We start from the raw sequence: 13368 nt of genomic DNA, 5'->3' as shown, positions 1-13368 counted from the left end.
GCCCCGCCTTCCTGAGACGGGAGGGCGTCTGGGGTCTGGGATGCAGTTAGTTCCACCTGGAGTCAGAGGCAGTTGGTTCTGCCTGGAGTCAGACATGCTCTTCAAACTCCCCTTTTCTTTGTAATCTGGCAGCGGTGATGCTGTCAGAGCGTCTGATGTAGTGGCAGCTGGAGGGGGGCCAGCTGGGTACCTTAGGAAGGACGTGAGGAGGCATCATACTCTTACCAGCTCACTTAGGGGTTATGAGTGACCCCTGCCTTTCATACGATTCAGCACCATTGGTGCTGAAGAACTATGTTTTATTTTATATGAAATTTTTTATGTAAAATACTCTTTTATTATATTCACTGCCTACACCCTTAAAGTTTAGAGATTTATTTTTTAATTTTTTTTAAAGCACACAGTAGTGTTTTCCATCAGATGATGACAATGAGAAGGCGGCCTCAACTTCTAGTAAAACTAAGATCTTTGAACGGAAGATCAAGAAACATGCTAAGGTTGGTACCTGCTTTTACTTGTCTGAACTTGGGGTCATTCAGCATTTGTAGATCGTCTCTGCTTCTGGCTTCTCCCCTTGCTTGGTCATCTTTTGTTAGTTTTTTTCCCTCACTAATTCCTCTGCCAAAGATCAACAGAGAGATGGGGAAAGCTGTAAAGTAGAGAGACAGGGAACACCATAAAGCTGTAAAGAGATTTAATGAAAAGAAAACATATGAAGTACTGAGCTAGTTTTATAACGCATGGCACACGGTGAAACGCATCCACCACAATGATGTGTTACTATAATTGTTACCATACATATGGATAAACAGAAATAGAATGGCAGCTGTCATAAAGTTTGTTCAGATGAGGATGTGCTATGTAGCTGGTAAGACCGAGGGGACTGGAAATAGGCTTGGAAGGTTTGGAAGGCATGGAGCGCACACAGTGGATGGGAGGTGGGGTGTGGAGGGAAGAGTGCAACCTGGGGACAGAGACTGAGGCATCGGAACGGCCCCACGTGCCCTGTGCTGCGCTCGCGCTGTCAAGAAGCAGGAGCCGGCACCCCTCTGTGAGTGATTGCTTTTCTGGCTCTGGATCGTGCGCTCAGTTTCAACAGCCCTTGTGCTTATCTCTAGGACTGGAATGTGTCTGCTATTTATAGTATGAAGAGTTAAATCTTTCAATAGCCATTAATAATGTGCTCATGGGTAATGTTCATTCTCTTGGCTTTTTCTCCCCTAGATGCCCATAGAGCCTATAAATGCCCTTTTTTGGTAAATCTTTCCTTGGACAATTGTTATTTTTCAAGATTTTTAAAAAAGCAGCACAGTAGCCGTCTTTGTAAGAGAGAAGCCAAAATCCTGCTTGGCCTCATTCCCGCCGCTCCATCCTCTCGTTGATAAGCTTCCGAGAGTCCAAAGCCCAGTGTGTCTTTCAAGTGCAGCTCTTAGCACTGTTTCTTTGGCCCCAAGTACTGGTTTGCAGATGCGCTTTCCAGCCTAGAGACCAGGTCGGACTGGGTGTGCAGAGGTCAGTAGGCAGGCCCCCTTCTCCCAGGGCGATGGGTGCTCTTCTGCGTGCTGGGTTCTTAAAAAAGGGTCCTGAGTCCTTGTTCCCCACTCCCCTGACCTCAGGAGCCGAGGCCCTCGTTGGTTATAGCATACAGTAGGCACCCAGAAAATGTCTGTGAAATGATTTCAAAGTAGAGATGTTTGTGCTAGTGTAAAAGTGTTCTCGTCAGGAGCTCCGCTCTGCCCCCTGCTGTCCCTGGCTCCTCCTGCCTTGTCCTGGCATGTGCTCCCCTCTCCTCCCTGAGCCCAGAGAGAGACGGGAGCGCTGTCTTGACATTGCCGCTGCATCGCATGATGCAGAAGTGTGGACTGCCGGGACCGCTGGTCCAACCACAGCCTCAGGCAGGCTCTCCCAGAGACAGACCATGGGCTCGGTGAAGCCAGAGGCCCCGGGCCTGGCTGCAGGGAGGGCCACGGGCTGTGCTGTGGGTTCAGGATGAGATGCAACTTGGGGCATCACTGCCCTGAGCCTGCACGCCCTGGAGGTGGGGACTGGGGCAGAACTGATTCCTCTCCATCTCCTCTCCGTGGCCTCCTGCAGTGGGTGGGAAAGAAGGCCAGTGATGATACCAACCCTCCACACCTGTCCCCACTCTCTCTTGCTTAAGAACTTCATATTTATTTAGCCAAATTTCTCTGCTTAAAGGAGAAATGGCAGGGACTGTTTTTGTTACGCCTCGGGACAGACACCAACGCAGGCAGGGCCAAGGGCGGGAAGCCCAGGTGTGATCTGTGTCAGTGCCCAGTTTGCCCAGTATCCTTGCCGGTCGGCTTCTTCCTGCCCTCTCACCTGCTAGCAGTCCTCCGCGTGTGTCCTTTGGATGTCAGGAGCCCTGTGAAGATGCGGAGGAGTCACTGTACACTCATCTTCCTTCCCTAGGAAGCAGCACCTGAGTCCTGCCATGGGTCTGCTTTTATGTGATCGTGTCGACCTCTCAGCTGAGATGGCAGAGGGACCAAATAGATCTTCAGTGTCACTGAGACTTGCCTTTCTGATTTGGGAGCTGTGTTTTGATGGGGTTTAACTTGATGCGATCTGGCCAAACATGTGCTTTTAAGCCCCTGCTGAGGGAAAGCCCTGAATTTGGGCCCAGACTCCCAGTGCACTGGTTCTGAATACCGAGAAACACTGGTCTATAGAAGTAGGCTATGTCCCTGCGTATGAAGTTACTATAAATGTATGTTCATTGCACTTTGCTTGTCTGTCTATGAGGTCAGAAGTAATATATTTTTCCTTCTTCAGCTCCGAGCTTTCTGGTCATCTTGGGTTTGGCAAAATCAAAGGATTTCCCTAAAGGAAACGCTAATAAAGAGCTAGCAGCGTTGGCTCCGTCGTGGGGAGGTGCCAGCAGGAAGGGAGGGCCCAGGCGGCCGGCACTGCAGGGCTCTCCTGCAGGCTGGACGCGGTGCCTGCCCGACAGATAGAGCAGGCGGCTCTGTGAGAGCAGGGGAGGGAAGAATGGAAGGAAGCTTCCACCCCTTCCCCTAGCAAAATTAATGGCTGTTTTTCAGCATGAGACATAAGTTTGGGCATGCAGCTGAAATGCTGCCCACACGAGCCGCAGGCCAGCGGGCAGGTTGTAGGAATCACAGCGTGAACACCGAGAAGGCAGGTGGTGGCCTCCAGGCAGCTCAAGTGTCCCCTGCAGCCTAGGTCAGGCACATACCAGACAGAATTTTAGCAGGGTTGGGAAAAGGTGATTTCTGGCTCTGTGTACCAAATGCTGTATATGAATGTCACTATGCTGAGAGAATCCATCTTGCATTTTGGGGTGATTCTATAAATGCAATGGTTAGGAAGCGGTCAAGGGTACTTATCCAAATTCCCCGAAGCTACCCATGGGGACCCATGGCTCCTGCACCATCGTAAGGGTCACGTTCTATTTTCTATTTTCTTCCTGGAAGCCTGGATCTTACCTCTGTGATGAATTTTCTCTTCTAAAATTCTCATCCTAGAAATTAAAATAAAGGATTCAATTCCAAAAGTTAAAGTCTCTTTTAATTTCAGGTGGTTTTTCTTAGCCCAAAGACATCTTCCTCTTCGACAGAAGACATTGTTTGCAAGGCTTTTGAGATTTCCTCTATGGTCATCTTTCATGCTTAATGACAGAGTCCCTGTATTTCTAAAAATAACACTTAGAAAATGTGAGTTCAGAATGATTGAAGACATTTTCTAGAGTATTTGCTAAGGTTAACGCTTGTGCTCGGTATGTCCCAGGTAAGTAGTGTGCACCAGATGTCAAGGTTTTAAAGTATGTCCCTTGTCATGTTTCCAGATTATTATTTTGAAATCTAAATATTGAAATTGTGTTTCTGTTTTTTTTTTATTCCCAAGTATTTTCTCTCTTTGGATGCTATTATATATGGAACTGTTTTAATTTCCTTTTCCAAGTGTTCATTGTTAGTGTATAGAAACGTGACTGATTTTTGTACGTTGATTTTATATCCTGCTTTTGTTTTTCTCTTCTAGTTCCTTAAAGTGTAAAGTTAGGTTGTTGTTTGGAATCTTTCTTCTCTTTTAATGTAAGCATTTGCAGCTGTAAATGTTCCCTCTTAGCGCTGCCTCCACTGCACCGCCCGCGTATCTGTGCAGTGTTTTCACTTTGTCTCAACATGTTTCCTAATTTCCCTGTGGTTTCTTCTTTGAGCCATTGGTTGCTTCAAAGTATGTGGTTTAATATCCACATATTTATGAATTTTCCAGTTTTCCTTCTGCTAGTGATTTCTAGGTTCATTCCATTGTGATCAGAAAAGATGCTTTGGGAGAAAAAAAAGAAAAAACATACTTTGTATGATTTGTTTTTTAAATTGTTAAGACTTGTTTTGTGGCCTAAACTATGGCAGTCCTAGAGAATGCCCCACGTGCACCTGAGGAAAATACATAGCCTGCTGTTGGGCGGTGTCTGTGGCTGGCCGTCAGTCACAGTTGGTCTACGGTGTCGTTCAGGTTTCTTCTCACTGATCTTCTGTCCGGTGTTCTGTCCCTTATTGGAAGTGGGGGATTGAAGTCTCCTACTGTGACTGTACACCTGTCTGTTTCTCTCTTCAGTTCTGTCAGTGTTTGCTTCGTGTATCAAGGAGCCCTAATGTTTGCTGTGTGTGTTTATAATTGCTGTATCTTCTTGATGAATTGACCCTTTTATCATTGTATAATATTCTTCTTTGTCTCTTGTAACAGCTTTTTGGCTTAAAGTCTGTCTGATATTAATAGAGCCACCCCTGCTCTTTTTTGTTTGGTATTTGCATGGAATATCCTTGGCTAGCCTTTCATTTTCAACTTATGAGTGTCCTTAGATCTAAAGGGAGTCTCTTGTAGATAGAATATAGTTGGATCCTGTTTTTTATCCATTCTGCCAGTCTGTGTCTTTTGATTGGAGAGTTTAATCCATTTACATTAACTAGTGACAGGGAAAAACTTAGTACTGCCATGTTGTTACTTGTTTTCTGTACGTGTTAATATGTTTCATCCCGCATTTCCTCCCATATGCCTTCCTTTTAATTGATTTTTTTGTAGTGATGCATTTTGACTCCCTTTTCCTTTCCTTTTGTGTATATTCTATCGTTTTTTCTCTTGATTACCATGTGAATTACATACAACATCATAAAGTTCTCACAATCTGTTTTAAACTGTTACCAACTTAACTTCATTATTGAAATTTTTTTTGTTTCTGAGCCCTTTCTGTGGACCAGGCGTTGCATTAAGCATTCCACATTTACTTCATTTTAATCCTTTTAGTAACCTTCTGAGATGCAGGTATGACTGTGTTTTACAAATGAAGAAACCAAAACACAAGGAGAATAAATAATCAGCCCGAAGTCACATAGCTAGGAGGTAGCAAAGTCAGAATTCAGCTAGGTCCACCACACCCTCCTGCGCTCCGCCCAGCGCCATGAGCTGTAAACTCGTGTTTCCTCTGCATTCGTCACATCAGGTGGGGTGGCAACGGGGTGGCTTTGTTAAAACTTGTAGCTGACTAGCCCCATTCTTTCTAAAACACATGATTGACGACTTCTCTTTTTTATTTGACATGTAGCGTGGGTATATATGCTGAAATGGAGGGACAGGAATGGTAACACAGAGTAACGACTTGAAAGTAGACACATGAAAATGGAAGTTTTCTGAAGTTTGATGTAGCCGATTTATAGTGGAAATTTTTCTTGAAATTGTTAGAACTTTTTTCAATAATAAAGTAAAACTTGGAACTATCCATTAAAGTAATAAGGGTACACATAAAAAAGAAAAACACCATAGGGTACAAAGAAAACAAACTGGTTACCAGGGGGAAACAGGGGGAGGGGTAGATTAGAAGTTTGGGATTAACAAATACACACTACTATAGATAAACTAGATAAACCACAAGGACCTGCAGTATAGCACAGGGAACTGTATTCAATTTCTTGTAATGAGCCATAATGGAAAAGAAACTGAAAAAAAATGTATGTATGTATACGTATAACTGAATCGCTTTCTGTACACCTGAAACTAACGTAAATCAACTACAGTTCAATCAAAAATAGGAATTAAAAAAAAAGCACCGTTAGGCTGGGATTGTAGGGAATTGTTTAATGAGTACATTTTTTTCTTCTTTAATAGCCTCCTGCCAGAAACGTTAATCGGAAGTATGTGCTCCGTTCACTTGTTGATATTTTATCGCCAGATTCTTGGTGACGTGCTCCTGAGAGACAGGACGAGCCCTGACAGTGCTGGTGAGAGGCCCTCGCGTTTCCCTAACACACGATGCAGAGCTCACATCACGCTTGCTCTAAGTAAATGCAGTCCTTGCCGTCTCTTCTGAGGGTGACATATGGAATAAAATATGCAGAATAGTGTCACTGTCCATAAAGGACTTCAGGCGCGAAGCACTGCGCCCGGTGTGCATCCTGTGTGAGCTTAGTACATTTTCCCTCCTTTAACAGTATACATGCTTTCACGTCTCAGATTCTGGAGATCCTGAAACTCAGCTATAATCATCTGTCCCGTTAATTCTTTAATAACGGCTGTCCCATGTGTGTAATACGTATACCATCTTTTGGGGTAGACACCAAAATTACCCAGAATAACTGGTTCTTAACTTACGAAGTTTAAAAATGAGTAAAATCGGTGAATCCAGGTAAGAGACAGAAAGATGTTCTATTTTTATTCTTAGAACTTTTTTGTAAGCTTGAAACTTTTTCCAAGTAAAATGTTAAAAAGTAATTGTAAAAAATCGAGTTGTCACACATGATTGAACCTGCAAAGAGATAGGCATGCGTTGTAAGAATTGCCTCCCCCAAAAAAGAAAGTTTAATTTTACTGGAAATTCTTTGAATTCAGTACATCGGTACGCCGGTGTGTGGTGAGTGCCTGCTCGACGCCGGCGTTGTGCTAGGCCCAGGAATGAAAGAGACCGGTACCGACATCCCTGCCCTGGTGGGACAGCAGACTTCAAACACAAAATTGCGTGAATTATCCTTTTTAAGCTTAAGTGTTCTGAAGGAAAACACAATAAGAGCACACACCAGGAAGACCAGAGTTCCTGTGTAGAGTGAGGGAAGTAATATTTAAGATGGTAAGACCAAGAGAGGAGTTAGGTATGTGGGGGAGGCGGGCAAAGGGGGGTCCTTTCTGGATAGAGGGGCCAACACACCTGAAGACCCAGGGCCAGTAAAGCTCAGTGCCTTGGAGGGGCTGGAACGGAAAGCAGGCCAGCGCGGCTGGAGCCGAGGAAGAGCCCCATGAAGGACCATCCTCGCTTACAAGGAGAGGCCGTGGTTGGACAGGAGTCCTCTCCCGGGGACTTACCACCTGGGCAAGTAGGTAGAACTGGAACTCAAGGTCAAAGCAGCACCAGCATCTCTCAGGGAGTAATCATAGCTAAAGGGAGCACGGTTCAAGCCTTTTCATCATCACTTGTGTTTGAATTTATTGGGATGACTCTAAAAAACTTCATGAATGCTATGTCTTCTTAAAGAAGATAAGATTTACTAGTTTTCCTCTAGGTAAGGGAAAAGCTACTCAGAATTGTTGACTTCATTGGAGTCTGAGCATCGGAATAAACCTAGTAAGATCTAGAGAAAGGATTTTTCTCTGCCAAGGACACGTGATTCTAGAGTTTACTGCCCTTGCTGTTTCTGAAGTGTCCTTCCAGGGCTCTTTGGACAGAATTCCTCGTGCCTCTATTGACTGAGAGATAGCAGTGTTCTCCTGCGCAGGACTTAGGCACGTGGCCAGGATCCCCAACTCCGGATTCCTTCTGATCTCATCCATCGCCATCCGGTGGCCCCAGACGGGGGTCCTCCCCTGAGCAGTGGTGACCTGGAGTTGGGCCTGAGCCGCCCACCCTCCACCTCCTCTCCCTTGGTGCTTCCTGGTTCCTGCTCAGCCTTGCCAGAGGATGGGTGCCTCCTAATTCCTCTTAACACAACACACTTAAGTCATAAGGAGGAAAGAGAGGCTGAAAAAAAAAACATAGAAAGAAAAACAAAATTTTCTGGTCCTACTCCATTCAGAGCTGCTTTACTGCCCCGTCTGCTTGGTACAGGCTCATCAGAACCCCCCGGGGTGCGGGCGTAGGGGCAGGAGGAGATGGAGGGGACAGCTCTGAGCCCGCCTAGAGATTAAAGTGAGCAGAATGCGTCATCGACAGATCATGTAGTGCAGTAATTTTAATATGAATTTTTATGTCTCTTGTAGTCAGATACAGTGGGTGAACTTTATTTGAAATGCTTTTTGTCCTCTTGTATTTCAGATTTAATTAGTAATCCTGTGCTGGCCACCTTCCCCAAGCTCTTAGAGCAGCCTGACCTCATGGATGCACTCAGGGTGGGTAGTGTGCGCATCACGGTGGAGACCCGATGGGTCCTGGAAGCGGTTAAACACACCGCGGTAGTGAGTTCTGACACCTGCTCTGAGTTCTTTTCCTTCTCTACGTGGATGATGTCTTCTGAGCCCTGTCCTCCGTCCAGCTAACTTGGTCTTGCCTTCCTTCCCCACTGTGACTGTTACCTCCCCGGGGCCTTGCCTGACCCGGAAGCTGGGTTCACTATTGCATGGCTTAAGATGGCCATTGATTGTGTTCTAAGCGCAAAAATCCAAAGTGCTTTGTTAGATAAATTGACTGAGTATTCAGGGGAGAAACAGGACATGCATATTATTTTTATTTTTATTCGACATATGTTATGTGCTGTATAAAATAGCAGTTGGATATGAGGTTGAACCATCTGAAATCTCTAATTTTTAGCCTTTTTTTTGGCCTTCAAAAATGGCAGCTTCATAAAGTTCAGCTTAAGCATCAGACTCAACAAATATTGGGAGACCTTCTGCGCCTGCAAGGCAAGTGCTCAGATAACATGAGCGCAGTAGGGGTGCATAATCCAGGTCCTCGAGGGTTAAAGGCAGCAGCAAATGAGGCATTTGATTAAAGAGGTCCTGGGTGAGATGGACCTAATGAAAGGCTGGGGGCCAAGTCAGGTTTGGACCTGCTGCACTGGGGGTGGAAGACAGTGCAGGTGGAGGGGTCAGCGTGAGCAAACATTTTGAGGCAGGAAGGACTAGAGTGTGTTCTTGAGAAGGACGGTGACCCAGGGTGGCCCGTCGAATGTCATCTCTAGACGGTCAGGGTTGGTCTGAGTCTCATTTTGTGGTAGGTGGTGGGCAGTCCGTGAAGGCTTTTGCTTTAGGAAAATGCCTGACAGCACAGAGAGGTAGAAAAGCACGCGTGTGGGGCAGGGGGCCGGGGGCTGTGCTGGGAGGTGACTCCTGTTGGTAAGAGGGGAGGTCGTACGGGCCTGGGGCAGTGGGAAGAGGAAGCAGATATCTACAAGGATGCTTATTCACCTTTGATTTCATGTGATAGTTGCACTGGGGAGGGGGTGTCAACAGTAAAGATGAGGTTTTTAGCAAAAAGATGTAAGAAAATACTCACAGCATGTAATTAGCCGTAATTTCAGACAAGTTCAGTTGGCACTGGAGTTAGTAATGCAGAATTGCTCTTTCCCTGTAAAGTCATCAGTATCCTAACATTTATTCATTATACAAAACATACATACATTGATTCATTCAACAAACATTTCACGGGAGCCCACTGTGGCTAAGGCATCCTGCCGGGCATTGACAGGTCTTCGGTTCATAGTTCTGTGGGGTTAACTGAACTCTGGATTTTGTATTTCTTTAAAGAAGCTTTTGTGAAAGCTTGTGGACAGATGGGAAATGTTTACCAGCAAAGCTGTGCTTTATTTTATCTCACCCTGAACACCGTCATCACCTCGGCAGACAGAACTGCAGAGAAGTGTGGGATTTGGCAGAGCTTTCCTTTTTCACGACTGTCTTACCTGAAAGCTTAATACTATTTTATTGTTCAGGTGTTATGTTGGTGCAGTGTGCATGGATGTGTTAGTGTCTCACTAATTCTGTTCTTAAATTAGTTTGACTTGTAAGAATCATGGGCTTACATCCCACCTTGTCAGTTTGGTTCTGGGTCATTAGCAATTGATGCCTGATGAGAGACTGACTTCTTACACGTGCCCTGAACAGCGTTTTTAACCCTGTCTGTCCATTTAGTTACAGGGTGAAGTTGCAGAGTGTGGCAAAGACTTGTGAATACTTGGATTAATGTAATATTTCTGTTTGCTTTTTAGAGCTCCTGGGCTGAGAAAGAAAGTACATTAAAAAGATCGGAGAAGGTAATGTGCTTGTCCACAGTGAACCTCATGTGTGCAGTGCTCAGTATTTGCTTCAGATTCTGATCATGTCTCCTTTTTTTAGCTCAAGTAGCCACAATCGTAATCCCTCTTAACAGTTAAACTGTGTTATTATGGTTGCAGAGACCCCTTAGAAAAAGGGCGTGGGTGATCGATTCCTAGTGTAAAAAGAAACACTTGATCAAGTCATTTCAGGTCACTCAGTTTTATTTAATTGACGGGAAATTTCTAAGCCAAAGTGTCCCAGTTGGCGATCAGATTTCTCTCATTTAAAAAAGTTCCCCTAGACATTATGCTGTACGCCAGAAACTGACACACTGTATCTGACTATACCTCAATTAAAAAAAAGGAAAAAAACAAAAAACTCCCCTAGCTCTCAAAGTCCATCTCGGGTGAAGAGAAGGAAGAAGAAAACAGGCTTAAGCCACAGCACACGTCAAGCGCGTGGCGGTGCTGACCGTGCCGGGGAGCATGGGCATCACCAGGCAGGACTCGCAGGCATCAGTGAGTCGGGGCTTGACTGCTCTGGTCCGGGCTTGGCAGACTTTTTCTGTAAAGGACCAGAGAGTAGATATTTTTGGCTTTGCAGGCCACGTGGGCCCTGTCACAAAGTCTCAGCTCTGCCCTCGTAACACAAGGCAGCTACTGATAATACATGAACAGCTGGGCAGGGCTATTTTCTATAAAACTATTTATTAAAAAAAAAAAAGCAGGGCTGCATTGGGCCCATGGTCCATAATTTTCGGACTTCTAATCTGAATTTTTAATTATGCTCAAGGGACATGGGAGAATAAGCAAACTAAAGACCCTAAAAATTGGTGGGGGGATGCATATATATTGTATCCTTCTTGGAGCTTCCATTTGACCAGTGCCCTCTACACTTGACCTTTGCTAGAGCTGGAAGGTTTAATGCTGTTCTAGTTCAGCAGCGGGCAGGCGCTGGGCTCTGGCCTGCAGAAGTTGCCCCTGCACACGTGGTGTGCCTGGAGAGGCCGTGTCTCTGTGCAGGTGCTGCGCGGGCTGAGATTCCCACCCCGACTGTCCATCACATCTTACTCCCCGGGGCTCCTCTCTCTGGATTTCATGCAGAGCACTTGCTACCCTTCTCCTGGAACACCTTGACCTAATTCAGTGATACAGTCGATTTCACATGGTGTCTTAGTTATGTTCACCTGGAGCTGCACCCTTGTCCCCAGAATTAGGCTTCAGCGCCCCAGTCTCTTTGATGGAATGTTTGAGGCACTCTCAGTGGAGCTCAGAGGGCACCCTGGTCTCAAGGAGCCTCTCAGACCCCCCGAGAGAACTGCTTGTCTCTGCTCTGGTGGCTCCTCTGGTTCCACGTCAGAGGGAGCCGGGTCCTGACTGAGCATCGGCTTCAGAGCTGATCACCTGCCAGGCGCTCATGGCACCGCCATCCCGCCCCTTAGACAGCTTTTAGTTACCAGAGCTCATAGAACTTAACACTTGAAAAATAATGACGTGGTCCATTCACAACCACTGGTGGTGCTGGTGTTTTCCCAGAGAGACAGGGAGTTCCTGAAGGCTGTGTTTCTCCTGGTTTACCACGACTGCGCGCTCCCCCTCCTCCACTCCACACTCCTGCCCCCGTTCAGATGGGCGGAAGAAGAGACCGAGGCCGCCCGCTGGAAGGTCATCGCCGGCTTCCTCAAGCAGAACCAAGAGAACGAGGGTGCCCTCCAAGCTCTGCTGTCGCCCGAGGGAATCCATGAGCCTTTTGACATCTCAGAGCAGACCTATGACTTCTTGGGTGAAATCAGAAAGATCGCGACCTGACAGTGGTGGTCCTGACCCTCCCCACAGGACCTGATGGGCCCTCCACAATGACCTGAGTAAAGTGACAAAACCAGAAGTAACTGTCACAGTATAACAGGCTTTATTCTTTTTGGTACCGGCCACATTCTGTAAGAAATATTTATTAATTTGAATATGTGTTAACATAATAAAAGACACTTTTATAAGGAATTCTGTTATATCTAAATTTAAAGAGAATTTTTTTCAGAAACTAACTCACAAATTTAAGTTGCCTATAGATTTGTATAAAAGCAAGATACTATCAAAAGCTAAATTTATGATTATTTAAGAAAGTGAAAATGCAGCCCACAGAACAGGAGAAGATATTTGCAAATGATAGATCTGAGAAGAGTCTTGGATCCAGAATGTATAAATGTATGATTTTTGCTAATAACATGTATATTGTGAAATGAAATGAAGGGGAGATCAGAGTAATCTATTTGAGAAAGTTATTAATTGCTTAATTCAGTCTAATATTTGAATGTGGTTTATTCTTACTAGAAAATAAAGCAGAATCTAGTTTTGCCTTCTCAAGCTCATATTATAAGTGCTCTTTTTTAAAAAAAAAAACAAACTTCCAGGCTTTGAGGGATAAGCTAACCCACCCCCCTGTCAAAGAACAGACTTTGTTGCATTTCTGGTAACCTTGTCACTGCGGGTAAATGGCCCCAGACCCTCGCTGTTAATGATATCAGCGCAGCTGGCGTTTATTGAGTGCCTGCTGTGTGTTCTCATTTAACTGGGTTAAGCCGCACAACTACAATAGGGTGTCGGCACTGAGTTTTTGGGGGGTTTTTTTCCCCCTGTATTATTGCAGAAGAAACCAGCCAGGCAGACCAAGTAAGTTGCCTAAAGTCGGAGCTGGTGAGCAGCCTGGCTAATATACCGAGTAAAGATTCCAAGTATCTTCTACAGCCCAAGACGTTCCCCTCATCAGTGCAAACATTTAAGACTTGCATGTGAAAATAAAACACGAGGAGGCTGTTTGTAGACAAATATGATCAAATTGGAGTTTAACCCAAATTATCAGAGTCCCAGCTGAGTTCCTTTTTTTTTTTTTTTGACAGTGCGCTGCCTTAAAGGAGGCGGTTACTTTTAGAGCCCACTGTATTATGAAATTCCTGGGCTACCTCTTAGTTAGCTTATGCTAAACCCTTAACCTGCACTTAGCCTGGGCCTCCAGCTCAGGAGTCAACATGGTATAGAAGGCCTCCCAGCCCGAAATGTCAAGGGAGAACTTGGCCTTGGAGAAGAGAGTTCACGATGTCTCCAGGAGCTGATGTCCCGAGATTATCTTAAGGTGGTGCCTCCTGCCCTCTCTGGG

General features: G+C 45.4%; 1 protein-coding gene across 2 annotated transcripts in view; it reads left to right on the top strand.

Moving 5' to 3' along the window:
• The window catches only part of NPHP1 (nephrocystin 1), a 38830-nt gene extending 26247 nt beyond the window's left edge, over positions 1-12583 (top strand). For both annotated transcript variants that reach the window (XM_072951447.1, XM_072951446.1), the window contains exons 16-20: positions 398-497; positions 6148-6260; positions 8282-8355; positions 10170-10214; positions 11754-12583. In XM_072951447.1, coding sequence (XP_072807548.1) covers positions 398-497; positions 6148-6260; positions 8282-8355; positions 10170-10214; positions 11754-12026 — 605 coding nt within the window. In that variant the 3' untranslated portion in view covers positions 12027-12583. The remainder of the gene's footprint in view (positions 1-397; positions 498-6147; positions 6261-8281; positions 8356-10169; positions 10215-11753) is intronic.
• Positions 12584-13368: the final 785 nt, after the last annotated feature.

This window comes from Vicugna pacos, chromosome 28, assembly GCF_048564905.1.
Source record: "Vicugna pacos chromosome 28, VicPac4, whole genome shotgun sequence".
NCBI classification, from domain to species: Eukaryota; Metazoa; Chordata; class Mammalia; order Artiodactyla; family Camelidae; genus Vicugna; species Vicugna pacos.
This window is presented reverse-complemented; position numbering and strand designations above follow the sequence as displayed.